Source organism: Labrus bergylta, chromosome 4 (genome assembly GCF_963930695.1).
Source record: "Labrus bergylta chromosome 4, fLabBer1.1, whole genome shotgun sequence".
Classification (NCBI taxonomy): domain Eukaryota; kingdom Metazoa; phylum Chordata; class Actinopteri; order Labriformes; family Labridae; genus Labrus; species Labrus bergylta.
This window is the reverse complement of record NC_089198.1, coordinates 19,008,538-19,024,061: the sequence shown is the minus strand read 5'-3', so window position 1 is coordinate 19,024,061 and position 15,524 is coordinate 19,008,538. Positions and strand designations below refer to the sequence as shown.

Genomic DNA, 15,524 nt, shown 5'->3' with positions numbered 1-15,524 from the left:
AAAGATAAACGTGTCTCCCCCTTTTTTTTGCAGGAAAGTGAAGCCAAAGTATGAGCTGCCGTGCTGAAGTGCCACCCATTTCCCTACCCAAAAACAAATTACATTAACCTCGCAGAACTGTTTTTGTGTTGGTCTAAAGCAGACACATCAGATTATGCATTAACTATGATTCAACGTTCAATGACCCTTGTGTTTGTTACCTCTCCTCTGTTGCTCCTTATTCAGTAGCACAACAGGAGCCACATTTGTCAACAGAGTCAATCATGGCTTTCAACCACCTTGTTTTAACATGACTTAATCAGCATGATGAGAGCTAACTGTAACAACAAAAATCATGTTTTAGAAAAACATATTTGACAGGTATTTTGATTTTATCTCCCATCTGTTAGCATGGAGAAGGTGTGCTTTGTGACCTTTAATGCATCAAGTCACCAGGGGACGTTTGAGATGTTTTGATGTAACTCAAACGCTGGACCCAAGTTGTAATTAACACTGGCTTTTTGCGATATCCGTAATCTAGAGTTATGTTTCTATAAAACTATTACTATTACTATAAACTATAACTACTATTAAAAAAAAATTAAGTAATTATTTTTATCCAAACTGCCATTTTTTAGACTTAAATGTCTGAAAGTAAAGAAAATGTGACCATTTTACAATTTTAATCTCATGTGAGAACGTTTCCTTTGGACTGGCATTGTTTCTGTGTGCCTGCACATGTGTTTTACTCATACTTGCCACTAACAAATGCATTGGGCCGTTGAGCAGACGTAATGTTTCCACATACATCTGTGTTATTATGTTGACTTTGGCTCCCCACTCACTGCCTCATCTGCTTCGCTATCAGCCATATTAGGCTGCCTATTTGGGCCAAAAAGGCTCTAATAAGGAAGCACTAGTTCAGCATTGAACAGTCGACAGATTAAGTTTGGGACTTGCTGGTAAACTTAGTGTAGCTGCAAGATCGCAAGAAAGTTTTCTCAGGAGTTGGTAAAGACCCAAAACAGACCAAAACCAAAAATATATTAATTTACTCATGTTTGCCAGCTAAGAAATGTGCCTCCAAATGAATAATGATATTGCGTCATGTCAGATGGATGTTCAAACTGTTTGCTAACAAGTTGGTTTATCACTTTAAAGAATGATAACATGTCTCTTTAAACCCTTAGGGGATGATGAACAAACAAGACCGGGACTAGTTTCTTTAAAGTGTGGGTACACATAATAATCACATGAAGCTTGAAAGACAAATATTCACATACAATGATTTAAACTGCATTATATTAAAGCTTCTGTCTCTATGGTGTGGCTTGGTTGATTGGGGTCAAGAGATCCCATGTCACACACATACACACAAATACACACAAATACACACATACACACACATTTAAAACCACATCGATGTTTTCACACGCAAATGCGTCCCCTCCTGGTGGTGGTGGTGTTAATTAGAGCTGTGCATAAATGAAGGCAGATGTACTCCACCTTATTCTTGGGGTCAATTAGCTGTGACAGCAAGAGCAACACAATCCTAAGACCCAATTAATGAGAGGATTTACTTATTATCACACCCACTGGATATAATTACATTTAAACATTTAGCGGCATGGTTAAGTGCTGGTTGGCAGATGCTGCGGCTACATCAGTTCTCAGAAAGGACAGTTGTCCATCATGACGTTTTTTTTCTGTTACATTATATTGTTATACTCATACTCTCTGGCATTCCTGATTGTTATTTAAGACTGTCTAATGGTTTTTGTGCGTTTTTAATACAAGTTATAGCTTGACTAACATATCCACTTTGTTTTCAGTTCTTTATTTTTACATTTATGAACCTCCTGCAGTAATTGTATGTCCGCACTTTTTTTTTTTTTTTTTTTAAGATTTATTTTTGGGTGTTTTGTGCCTTTATTATAGAGATAGAACAGTGGATAGAGTTAGAAATTAGGGAGAGAGAGAGAGTGGGGAAGGACATGCAGGTAAGGAGCCACAGGTCGGATTCGAACCTGGGCCACTTGGAAAACTACAGCCTCTATACATGGGGGCGCACACACTACCCACTGCGAAATCAGCCCCCTCTGTCCAGACATTTTTGACTGTGGGCACTGAATTATGTACTGGTGTCATTAAGTATCTGTGCACACTTTAAAATAGCATTTATTTACCATTTCTGTCTCTAGTAGTCATATCTACTTTACAAAGGGAGAGACACCCGCCAGCAAGTCTAGGCAGGCAACTCGAGCTGCACTGATTTCACACTTCACGTGTCATTCTCCACACTTACCAGACAATGCTCTGTCATTGCCTGCCCCTCACCACCACCATCAGATTTCTGAATCTAAATTGGACCTCAGACCAGCCAATCATTCTTTAGAATTATTGTGGGGCATGTGTGGTAGCATAACACATGTGGGGGCATACCTCCCCAGGTCAGACCCTGGACTCTACTGACACACAATTGTATGCCAAGCTGACAATCAGACCAGAGAAGTTTTCAACAATAATCAAACCAAGAACTAGGATTGCAACACCAACCACCAGACCATCCAACAGGTACAAAGCCAAATATTTAATATAAGCTTCCAGGGTCACATCTTTGCATTCGAAGATTTTAAGTCTTCTTTAATCTTAACATGAAAAACACATATACAATACAAATCATAACACTCTAGATTGTGATTCTACAACTTTAGTTTGATTTTGCTTACATGGTTTTGTTGGATGTATTCATTTTAGAGAGGTGAGCTGTGAACCAGAAAGAAAAAGAGCCATGCCAATTAAAGCTGAAAACACTCACCTCTCTTTTAGCTCCGACACCCTACTTCACACACACACACACATATACACACACACACACACACACACACACACACACACACACACACACACACACACACACACACACGCACGCACACACACATACATGCATGCACACACACACACACACACACACACACACACAAAATCACAGTCAAGTTCGAGTCAGTTCATAACATGCTTGATACAGATTGATATGCCATCGCTTAAAGTTCAGGTTGCAAAGGCTGTTGCTAATAATAGTTATCTAATCAATTGGAAGAGACAGATACTTGCCAAAGTGGAGAACTTCATATGGAGATGGTTTTCTCATGGTGTCCTATGGGATAGAGTTGCTGTGAACTCCCCCTCCTTAGATGGCAGCACCAGACAAACCTGCAAGTTGTGTAAAAGAAGAGAATATCAGTCAACTATGAGGAACCATAACGGTTCAGATTTCCAGGAATTACTATTGTAAAACATTCCGTTCAACCCCAAGAAATTCAAGTAGCAGATATCCGTGCAGAGTCTCATTCAACTTCCTCAAATCTCCAGTGACCTCCACTCTAGAACAATATGGGACTAAATGCACCAAAAACAACAATAGCAACAAAAAAAAGGCCTGCCAGCCCGTTTCTCCAACATCCAGGCCTTTTCTGTTGCTGTGACAACAACACGGACATGAGGATGCAACCTTGGACGGCGGACAGCTTTGTGTCGATACAACACTGGCTTCCTCACGAAGGCTGTCAGCTTTACAGCACTGACTCACACCTCACAAACAATACCGTCTGTAATGAACTGATCTGAATTATTCTGTGGTCAAACCGTTTTCAACAAGCATCATGACTTGCTGAAGCCGCATAGACCACCGAAGCTGCTAATGGCGGACAAAAAGTTTCTCTCTGTGGGTAAAATGCTTTTATTAATAGATGTGGTGAAGAGATCATTTTGTTTCTGAAAAGCCTCATTAAAGTTTAGACCCTGAGTGGCTGGTGAAAAGAAGTTCAAGAACTGTAGATGAGATTAAAAAAAAAAAACTGCCTGTTTCTCGCAGAAAAGTTATCCAGTTTTTAAACCAGACATGTGTGCATCACAATTAAGGCCTTGGTCAAGAGTTTACCCTCCAGCGCCATAAGAAAGGCTCCTCCATAGTCTCTAACATGCCTACCGAAAAACTTGGCAATTATGAGGTATCCATTTTTTTAATAAATGAATTCCTGCTGACTGCTGCTGGAAAACGTCAGCTCTTCCAGGAATAACATTTGGGATGTTGAATCATTTATTTTATTTTTTAAATGTATTATTTATTTATTGAGTCTATTACTTATATTAGAATGAGCATTTAAAACACCCCCTATGTTCAATATTTAAACTATAAAACAAAAACTCTGTAACTGACACACATTACCCTTTATCTGATTATAATATGTGTATTGTGTGTGATGTGGGCATTATTTTGTAAAATAACTGGTATGAGTCAGTCACAATTTATGAACGGATAATATGCTGTGCGATTAAAATAAACTTATTCATCAAGTAATTGAGGCACAATGATGGATTTATGATTAGGTTGATAACTGCTGATTGCTGTGTGATACCATTAACAGGCTGTTTTCATTCACGACCACATTTCAGGTGAGTCATACACATACAGGTGGTTTGGCACAAGATAAAACCAAAGCTTTCACCCTGAAAATGCAGTCAGACGTGCACCCAAGGGTACTGCATCATTCACTCTGCACACCGTTCAGTCCATCAGTCTGCTGGAAAGGCCGGAGGCAGGGATGTTGTGTTTAGTCTGACATCTTGTGGTGAAAAAAAGCATTTCAGCTAGTCACCTGGTCTTAAGCATGTTCGTGTCATAGCAATGCTTGTGGTGTGTTTTTGTAATAGCCTATATGCACTGAGAACTTCTTTTAAACAGACAATGAGGTTTTTTTTAATTTAAATATTCAGTATCTCATACAACTATTAAATAACAGAAGTTACTTGATCAGTTCATTGCTAAAACTCTTTAAACATTCAACAGCATAAACAGCACATGTACAAGTTGTGTTCTGTTTCATTTCTTTGTTCATGACAAATCTTACGGACGGACTGTAACTAAGCTAACCTTAAATATTTAGGCTACAGGCTGACATAGAACCCAAAAAAATTAAATTGTAAATTAATTTGTAATTCCCCTTTTTCCAATATGCCATGAAATAAGCGCCTTGAAAGAAGTACAGTAAATTTAAATAAAAGTAAATTGTCTGCGTGGAATAAATGTAACCTAAACTCAAAGACATTGCCAAATAGGCTGCCTAGCTTTGTCTGTGGTTTTTACAATAACTTACATGACGTAAGGAAGGTGTTAAAATTCCTGAAAACTGAGGACTTGATGAATGATGGGTAATGTAGTTTTGGGACTTCCTTTATTGGCCTGTATGTCTGAAATTGAAATTGAACAAAATACTAGAAATATCATCACCTTCCGAGTAAAAAACAAACAAACATAAAACACCGGTCAACGTTAGGTGATTATTCGTTTATTGATTTCACTCATTCACATTAAAGAACATTGGAGGGACTCAAAGTCCCAGAGTGCTTTGAGCGCTGTGGTTGGTTTCTGGTACTTGTAGTCCACATCGGGGTGATCGTTTCCGTGTGTCTTGCGTACGTTAGGTGTTGGAATCTGCTCTTCAAAGACTAACACATGTGAAATTATAGATCAGGTAAGGCCACAACATTATTCTACCGACTCCCGCCTATTGAATTAACCAAATATATAAAACATGTCACCTCAGGTCTTATGGTCAGTCTTTGTTTTCTAATGTCAATTTAGAAGCTAATGTTAAAACACAGAGTGTAAAATCAGCGCTTACATGGCGATGCATCTCCTTTTGTTCAGCTAGCTTATGTAAAGAAACACAGAAGCTCATAACTATTACTCATATTCAATAAAACAGAGACACTTAAAGGCATCACTGCTTACATAGCTGTTTACAGTTTTGGACCCACTGTAGCTGCACATTAATGACCAAACTCGACACGTCGACATTTATTGGGCTAGTCTTGCTGAAGTTACATATGTATGTACCTTACACTAGACTGTGTACATGTATTACCTGTGTTAGCATTTAGCTGCGTTAGTTAGTTAGTTAGCATTAGCATTTGGCTTGTCGCACCTATGTTGTTTACATCCGGGAAGCTAATTTGCATGACTGCAGTTGAGTAAGTTTTGGGCAGCAGACTTTCGGGCTGTCGTGAGTCAATCTGCAGTAAATCAAGCGCAGTACTGTTTGTGTTGATGTATATGAAAGAAAGGTATGGTTCTGGTTCTGGTTCTGTCATGTTCTCTAGCTAACCTGCGTTTTGTGTCTCAGGGTTTTGTGAATTTATGGAAACATGTCAAAGAAACGGGGCAGGTAAGGAACAAGTCTGGCTTCACTGTTTTTTTATCCTGCTGTGTTAAAGTTTGTAACAGTTATCATCGTTTTGTATCATGAAAGACAAAGCAGCAAACACTTTAATGTGATCTGTTAACTAATGTCCTTCAAAATCTATGACTTATAATTGCAACTTTTATCCCAGTGTTTCAGTTATTTCCCTCATAGCCATTTGGCATTTAACTTGGAGGACTCATTATCCATGTGCAGTTTGAGATGTGAAATAAATATTGTCTTTTGTTTCATCACATCCTTCAGGCTGTATGAAATATACAAAAGTAGAATACGTTGACTGTCTTTTATAAACTATGATATTGTTCTTTGAATGATTCAGTCATATTAAGCCTTCATACTAGGATTATAAAGAAGTTAAGATTTTTATTTTGGCTGGGTTTGTCAGCACAGCCTGAGTCAGTAATGATTGACCTACACAGAAGGTCAGTCTACAGAAAGTATGAAAAGAATAAGCACTGACTCTGATGTCAACGTGGCATTACAGTAATATTTGCTAAGAATCTGCTAATTCCAGTGTTTCCACTACCATTATATTGGGGTTTGTTTATTTTTCTAAAAAGATTTTTCTTTGGGCTTTTTGTGCCTTTATTGTAGAGATAGGATAGTGGATAGAGTCGGAAATCAGGTAAAGAAGTCATTTAGGATACCTTTCCGATAGAAAAGGACAGCTGTCATTAAAAGTAACACATGAACACCAAGATTCCTTCAAGTGTTTGTGTCGTCGTTTCGGCATGTCACCCCCCCAACGCTGTAAACCTAGGGGAAACACTGAATTCTAAACTTAAAAACAAACTTTTGGGGCTGTATTTGTCTTTAATGAGAGACAGGACAGTGAATAGAGTCAGAAATCAGGGAGAAAGAGAGTGGGGAATTTCATGCGGCAAAGGAGACACAGGTCAGATTCAAACTCGGACTTCCCACTTTGAGGACTGTAGCCTCTGTACATGGGGAGCGCAAACTAACCACTTGGCCGCTGGCGCCCCTCTAAGGACCTTCTTAAGAACACATTTCAGAAAATACTTAGTGAAAGATATTAGTGAATGAGGGCCCTTATTATTATAAAGGCTTAGACAGGCGCATATTAAGCCTTTCTGTATAATAGAGTCCTCATTGTTTTTAGCCGGCAGCACTTCATTTCATATCTTGTGTGCAGACAAAACAAATACAGTATTGACTGCAAGGCTCATAAAGTATCCCAAAAGGTTCATCCTACTTTAGACCAACAACTAATTTTATGTTAATAAAGCTTTTTTCCCCAATCTACCCAGGAAGCGAAGCAGTGGTGAGCTGAGTGAGAGCTCAGCGCCGACCCTGAGCCCAGACCCTGACAACCTCTTGGGCCGCAGGATTCAGCACACATGGAGGGAGAAGGGTAACATGACCAAGTGGAAAGGCACCGTGCTGGAACGGCTCACAGTGAACAGCTCTCTCTACATGGTCAAATATGACGGCTTTGATTGTGTTTATGGCATCGAGCTCTTTAAAGACAACCGGGTGTCCAACCTGCAGGTGTTGTCAGAGAAAGTCGGTGAGTGTGAAACAGTCTGACGGAAATTATAGACACAGTTTTGCTTCATGTGTTTCTGCACTTTCAAAATGTGAAGTATTGGAAAGTGGTTTTGATTATTTTGATCATATTCATGCTGTGTGTTAAACAGCACCACACTGTTTTGCTGTTTGAGTTGGTGTTTTCCCATTCTGTCCTTCAAGTGGTGTGATTGTTGGTGCTAGTGCTAACTCTACCCAGTTCTTCTCGGTTTATTCTTAATGCACCACTGTTCTCTCTGACAGAATCATAAAGCCAGATTATTAAGACACTGTTTTGTAAGGATGTGATAGTCTGTCCATTTAATTTATAAAACTGACAGTGTGATCACTTTAGACTAATCAATTCTTGACTTTATTCAGTTAGGGGAAACAATTTGATACATCAGTCAATAATTTCAGGTCATGTTAAACTTTTCCTTACCTAAGTTTATGCCCCCTGGAATCTTTCCACATTTAACAGTAATATCCTCTACAATTCAAATGGACTGTTATTGGCTTAGCTTCCCTTGTTAGCTGTCTTATCAAATGTTAGACATCAAGTTCCTGCATGATGGATACTTATGTAAGGCCCTGGATAAAGTATACATAAAGCAAAACTGTTAGTCTGCCATGTTTTTGTTTTTGCAGATTTAATTGCTGCTATTTCAGCAACATGAGGTGATAAATAATGTGAGACTATAGAGGGTATGCAGGTTGTCAAGGTTAGAGGGAGTCACTGCTCTTACAGCCAGTGATTGGCAGAAAGCTCAAACTGGTTACTGGAATTAGTAGGGAGCAAGCAGTAAACAGCTTTAATTCAGCTGAAAAGTGCCTTCTTTTCTGGAATTATTAATTGATGTTCTTTTCCGCGGACAGTATAGATCCTCAGGTGATGTAATATGTTCATAGTACGTTTGGATTTGTGACATTATGTTTATAAAGCGGCAGGACAAACCATGCAGTTACAGAAGCACTTACTGTATGCTTAATATCACAGAGCGATATATATATATTCTTCCCCTACTCCAGTATTTCTTCCCATGTTTTACCTGTTTGTTTAGGGGGAAGTTAAGACCTTAAAGGAGCAATATGTAAGATTTATACTGAATTAAATAAAAAGATTACCTTACTTTATCATGAGATATTAAACAAACATGCCATGTTGAAGTGCTGGGCTCTCTGACAACAATGCAGCAGCCAGTATGTCCTCCTTCTGAGTTTAAATTCCGGTCCAGAATGGTTCATATTTGTTTTGACCAGAGAAGGTAGGCAGCTTTAAGACACTCCCACAAAGCTGTTTTGGACACCCCTCAGTTTGCCAGGCAAACAGCAAACCAACAGGTGTTGCAGTGATGGAAGTGGAAAAGCAAACTGGTTCAGATTTAACTGATTCTACCCGACCTAAAAAGCCCCAAAAAGCAAACACCTAATGATCTTTTTACACATAACTGAAAGCGAAAGAGTAAAGAGAAACAACTTAAATACAGAGAACTAATTGGAACCCTGCACCCCGACTGTGAAGTGAATGTAGTTTCACATCCATCACTGATCGAGCTGGGCTCATGTGTGCCTTCATTCTATGCTTTGTAAACTTCCCTCGCTTTGAAATCAAGTACATATAAAATTCAAGAAACATGATTTCTGGCCCTATATCAATGTCCACTGTGTCTCTAGTAAACAGTCGGGATCTCTGTTGAGTCGAGATGTCCTTAATTTAAGCAGATATTTGTTTGTTTTACTCCCATTTTTCATCCTTGCCACTTACTGAAGACAACTGTGCTTCAGAATGTTTTGATAGTAAGTCCAGCTGAGGAGGCGTGGTCCGGCTGAAGAGTTAGGCCAATGCATTCCTTCTTTTCGGTGTTGTTCTGGATCTCTAAAGTTAAATACTTAACAATGCTTCTTCTCTGCACAGTGAACAATAAGATCAAGGTGCCTCCAGGGGCCGAGGAGCTGGTGGGCCGAGCTGTGGAGCATCTGTTCGAAAAGGAGGACGGGGAGAAAAACGAGTGGCGGGGCATGGTGCTGTCCCGAGCCCCCATCATGACCCACTGGTATTACATCACCTACGAGAAAGATCCAGTGCTGTACATGTACCAGCTGTGGGACGACTACAAGGACGGAGATCTCCGTGTCCTGCCTGAATCAGGTACAGTACTGAGGGCTTTGTTGTTTATTGTTTCATATTTCAGTAACTGCTGGAAGGTGGGAGGAAGAGATCGGGAGACATTTACATAGTCAGCATTACAAAACACTCCAATCTCTGTGGTGTCTTTTTCCCCTCACCATTCTGTACAGAGTTTCTGATGGATTTTAAAACAAGAAATAATTACGGACCCTATTTTTTTCTTATGAAGAGTCAATATTAACTAGAATTCAGTGAAGGTTAGGAGAAGGACTGCACAATTATTTGCACTTGATTTTTACTGGATATGAACATTTGCAATAAACACATTGCAAAGTTCAGAATTTGTCACATCCAATTAGATTGTATTTATTTAATCGAGCAATACTTTCAGGAGAAACATAATGCAAACACAGGCGTAAACATAGGTAAATATGAAGAACATCTGATTGTCCAAAAACTGAGTTTTGGCTGATAAGCACTCAAATCATTTACAACCTGAACTTTAGCTTCTTAAAAGTAACAGTACAAACGTTGTGTATTTTGTCATTCTCTCTCTTACCCTGCTGTTGTTTATGTTTCCATTACTTAGAAAACAAACACCTACTTCCAGCAGACAGGAAGCCAGGTGAGGAGCCAGAGAGCCTTGTGGGTAAACAGGTGGAGTACGTCACAGATAACGGAATTAAGAGGACGGGCTTGGTCATCTACCAGGTTCCTGCAAAGCCCACAGTGTACTACATTAAATATGACGACGACGTCCACATCCATGTCTATGATCTGGTGAAGACCACCTAGTACTGACTGTCTGCTCTCATCTTCAGCCAATGGCACGTCTCTGACCCACCAGTCGTTACCTGTTAAAAGTGTTACTGATTTCAGTTTTGCTCCAGTGGGAGGCGCTGTGCCGAAGATCAATACAGCCGTTTCTTTGGTTTCTTTTTCAATTACACATTGACATAAGACATGTTGGTTTGGTTGATTCTCAGTTTGAAGTTTATCTTAATGTTTGACTACGAGTTCCTCCAATGTAAATAAAGCATGTCTGAGAGCTGTTCTAAAGCCCAGCAGATGAAATGGAGCTACGAGTGTGGTGAAACCATGTTTGTATAGTGCAACTTTCAGACTCCAAATTCATACTTTTTGTAAGAAAAAAACATCAAACTTTAAAAAAAAAAAAAAAATCACCTTTCTTACCCACACCTCTGTGTTTAACACGTATCTCTTCTCTTTTGATATGCCTGTGCCATTTATTTCATCTGGAATATCCGGCTGTTCTCATGGTAACATTTTGGCAAATCTTGTCTGCAGTGCTTTATGTGTGTCACTGGGTAGGCCTTTCAGTTAGTTCATTATAGAGGTGACATTCATCTAACCAGTGTGCTGATTTTACCATCACAGTGAAGTCTGATTTCAGTTGAATTGTATAGACATCAGTGAGAAGTGACTGTCTCACTTCTCGCATTTAAATCTTTATTCTTTAAAAAAAAAAGCGTGTATCATATATCTGTTATGTTTCAACATGCAAACTGCAAGTTTTCTACATGATTATATATGAAAAAATATTCTGATGTTGTCAAGATGTTTCAACGTGTTTGTAATACACACTATTTATGTAGTTTGAATTGGCCTCCAACATTGTTTAGTATTTGGGAACTAAAGTCTTTATTATTTGCCAAAAATAAGTAATGTGATAAGATATATACAGGCCTGTTATTTGTGACCTTAAATATGTTTTATTTTCTGTAAATATAATCGGAGACATTTTTATGAACGTTCAACAAAGCTGCTTGAAAATGATTCTGTTGTCCTGTAATTGTGAAATGTTGAAGGGATGTTTTGATAATTCATGTGAATAAATCCATCATTTTGGGGCAACAACATATTGAACACATTTGAGCTGGTTAGGCACTACATGTAAGATGAGTCCTGTTTTTCCACTAAAACAAAAAAACAAGCACTGTACTTGACTAAAAGGGTTTTGGATCTTTTCTGATATCTGCTTTTCTGTCTCTATGATTGGGCTGTCTGTGGTCTTCTAACCCTCTCTTAATGTTTTTCTACACTTTAAGGTAAAACTAGTATGACCTCTAGTTTTATGTCTTTTTCTAAAGCTGATATAGAGACGCAAATGAACTATTCAGAATGTGAGTATTTTCAATGATGCACGTGGATCACAATGTTAAGTCCCACTCTCCTTGACTCCTCTGATCAAAGTGAATACTTTATAACAGTGAATAGGCTCAAATACTCTGCTTTAAAAACATGCATGAATTCAGAGCTTGACTTTATATTTCAATTGATACAAGAAACACTTATAAAATTGATTGGCTGCTGCTTCCAATAATAATTAATAGTATCTAAACTTTGAATTTTAAATAAACACAAGGTACTTGTGCCCTAATAAAAGAATAAGTGCTTGGTGAAGACACCCCTCATTCCAATTATGTCCTTAAGTCTCACTGATTAGTTACATAACCTACCCTATGGTCCTTAGTTGCCACCGCAAACAAAACAGCATTGCCATCTTCAACAGACCCAGGCTCTGTTGATGCAAACTCCAGGTAGAGACAAAGCCGATCCTACCTACCCTACCTGAAGGTTTCTCTGACTTCCACAACTCAACTGTATAGACTGAAGGGCAGCAAGAGGAAGGAGTGAGAACCTCCCTTTTTTGTCCAATTTGTCCCACGACACCTTTGAAAGCCGGACAGTGAGCTCTAGTTTCATAGAGTGACCCACGTCCTTGCTAGCCCTCACCGCACATCGTACCCACACATAGAACTTCTATATATCTTACCTACCCTACCACATGGCCATCACAGCCCGAATACCATTGCTAACTTCAACAGACCCAGGCTCCGTACATGCAAGCTGCAGGTAGTGATACTACCTACTCCAGTAGTTCCTAAAGTGGAGGTGGGGACCCCCCGGTGGGTCATCAGCCACCAAGACGGCAGTCGTGGGATACCGTCCACAACCGCATAAAATTAAATCATTATGTTACTCATTATTGGGAAAAAAAATACACCAAAAAGTAGTTCAATTTTGTAATAAAGCCATATCTTTAAGTGAAATTAAATGAACGTGTAAAAGTATTTGAAATGTAAGTTTGCACATGGCAGCAACAATATATGTGTCTGCTGCACTTTACATACAGATGCACACACCTGTGTGGCTGTTTATTAAGTTGTGTTTATTCAGTTCATACATGAACATTCATTGTATTCTTCTTCAAGCCTTTTTTTTTATACAGAAAAGTAATATATAAAAAATTATATGGTTGGCTGTTGAATTCTTTTGTGCTGTTCTTTTATGTAACCAGTGTGTGGATAGGCTTATTAGCTATTGTCATTAATCATCTCCAGGGACAGTGGGGGTCCCCAGTCTCTGGTTTAGGAAGTTGAGGAACCTCTGACTTACCCTACTAGGGTGAGCTGTTTGGTCTGAGCTGGTACTCACCACTGCCTGATCGGGCTGTCGCTCAACTGCCCCAAATATTCATGTGTAAAGAGAAGAGAGAGAAAAAAGGAGACAAATGGTTTTCTCCTCCCTTTATCTTGGCTCCAACTGGCTTTACTCTTCCTCATCCAAGTCCACCGACATCTCCCTTACTACTGTATCTTTCACTAACTCTGCCTCTGCAGACCCAGCTCCCAGTCCCAGAAAGGAAACAGCGGATCTAGCTATGAACCCTCTACATCCCACTTCTACTGGACGAACCCTAGCTTTCCACCCTCGCTGTTCAACTTCTGCACCTAAACCTTTTTCCTCTCATATGCTTCCCCCACAGAGTCCTCCGAGGGAACAGTCAGTTCTATAAAATAAACTATCCACTGATTCACAGTCAAGTCTAGTTAGTGCAAACACAATGGCACAACAACCACGTAATTTAACTGCATCTCCCAATTATAAGCACTCTTTCAAATGCCTCAATGGTGCCTGCTCAAAGATCTACCTCCTCCATTTCTCTCCCTCATGAACAAACTGAATAGCTACATTATTTTCCTGATTACATTCTGAATTCACCTGCCATCTTTTACTTTCAATTCCTGCTGCTAAGCTTTTCAACACCAGGTTATGTCATCATGTATAACGACCTTGCAACAGGCTAATTTTACAATCTGACAGAATATGCCTTAATGTAATGTGTGCCTGTCTACTCAATGTTTTAGTTTCTGGGGTTATGGTAGCAAACCATAAGTAGCCCCTATCAAGAATTTAAGGCCCTCCAATTAAGCTTCCCAGTTCATCCCCTGTCCCTGCTTAGTCTGAGCCACAGCCTTTGTACACCTTACAACTTCCTCTTGTCGCCGTACCTGTTCCACTACCAGCTTCCTGCTACCTATGGGACTGATCCAAAATAGTGGACTGACTGACAGGTGCCATGAGCTTCAGGAGACCTGCTGCTTGATTGTGTTAAGCTTGACTTTACTCAGTTTCCTCCGGATAGACCTCTGTGTTTTCTTTGGCAGATTAAGTAAGGTGGATATCAACCATAAACGTCAACAGTTAATCCTTTTGGATAAATGTCTTCTAAATGATTGTGAATTAATACAACAGTAGACAGCTATCATAAACTTTCTCTGTAATTCTTACTTGAGCATCACAAAGTGGCCTATCAAAGAAGCAGCGGCGTTGATCAGGCAGAAGGCCTCCGTATAATGGTAGGTCTAGTTATCTTTCATATGTCTTTGTATGACAGCAGCATTTATTTCTTCTCCTTGAGATACTTAATACTTACATTTAATTAGAAATGTGAATTAGAAATTCCAAGCACAGTCTGCCATGAGTTTGAGCATATGTCTGTCACAGTATAGTATCTGTCACAGGTCAGGTCTGTGACAGCTCATTAAATGTCAGCTTTGTGCGGATGACAAGTTAACATGTTATCTCCTCATTCCTGCTCTTTCTAACCAGAAATGTAGCCACTTGCCGGCTTCTGACTGATTCTCCTTCTTCCAGAGACTCTTCTATGAGGTGCCAGGGTGCTGGTGACGATGGGTGCCAGTACAGACAGCGGGGGGCAGTTGGCATATCATCGCACCAGGCTGGATGCCCAGAGAGTAATAACAACGAGGAGGGAGAGAGAGAGAGAGAGAGAGAGAGAGAGAGAGAGAGAGAGAGAGAGCGCGTGTCACACAAGGTCTGTGCTCCTAAGAAAGTGACTAATGCAAAGTGTCACCTGTTGTGCACTTCCTTTTGCACATCCATCACCATTTTCCAACAGTTTCTTTCTTCATGAAACCATCTGCCTGGACTCATGGCCATGGCAACTGTTTTTATTGTTCATACATAATAATTTCTAACCCAAGTTTCCATGAATGTGAATTGATTCTCTTCCAACAACTGTCTAAACCAAACTTGTAATTTCAGCTTGAAATCACATGACCCAACTTTACAAAGCAAAATGCCTTTACAAAGCATTACAGAGGTCTTGAAATCACAACATTGGTCAACATCATTTGATCATGTTGAGCTACTCAGATCGATTAGAGACACAAGAGGTGGTTTCACTCAAACAATTAGGCCTTCATCAATGTATGTAAAGGCGGCTAGTGTCAAATATTTGGTTATCAATATAAATACTCTAAGACTTTGTGTTCTTCCTCTAGACAACTTCAGGATGT

The 15,524-nt window shown here is 39.5% G+C and overlaps 1 protein-coding gene across 1 annotated transcript; it reads left to right on the top strand.

The window, feature by feature from the left end:
• Positions 1 to 5,394: 5,394 nt before the first annotated feature.
• On the top strand, positions 5,395 to 11,777 carry LOC109984082 (spindlin-W-like). The gene is made up of 5 exons (XM_065953954.1): positions 5,395 to 5,513; positions 6,165 to 6,206; positions 7,511 to 7,770; positions 9,685 to 9,918; positions 10,487 to 11,777. Exons 2-5 carry the CDS (start codon positions 6,187 to 6,189, stop codon positions 10,690 to 10,692), a joined length of 720 nt encoding a protein of 239 aa, XP_065810026.1. The 5' UTR covers positions 5,395 to 5,513; positions 6,165 to 6,186; the 3' UTR covers positions 10,693 to 11,777.
• The last annotated feature ends 3,747 nt before the right edge of the window (positions 11,778 to 15,524 follow it).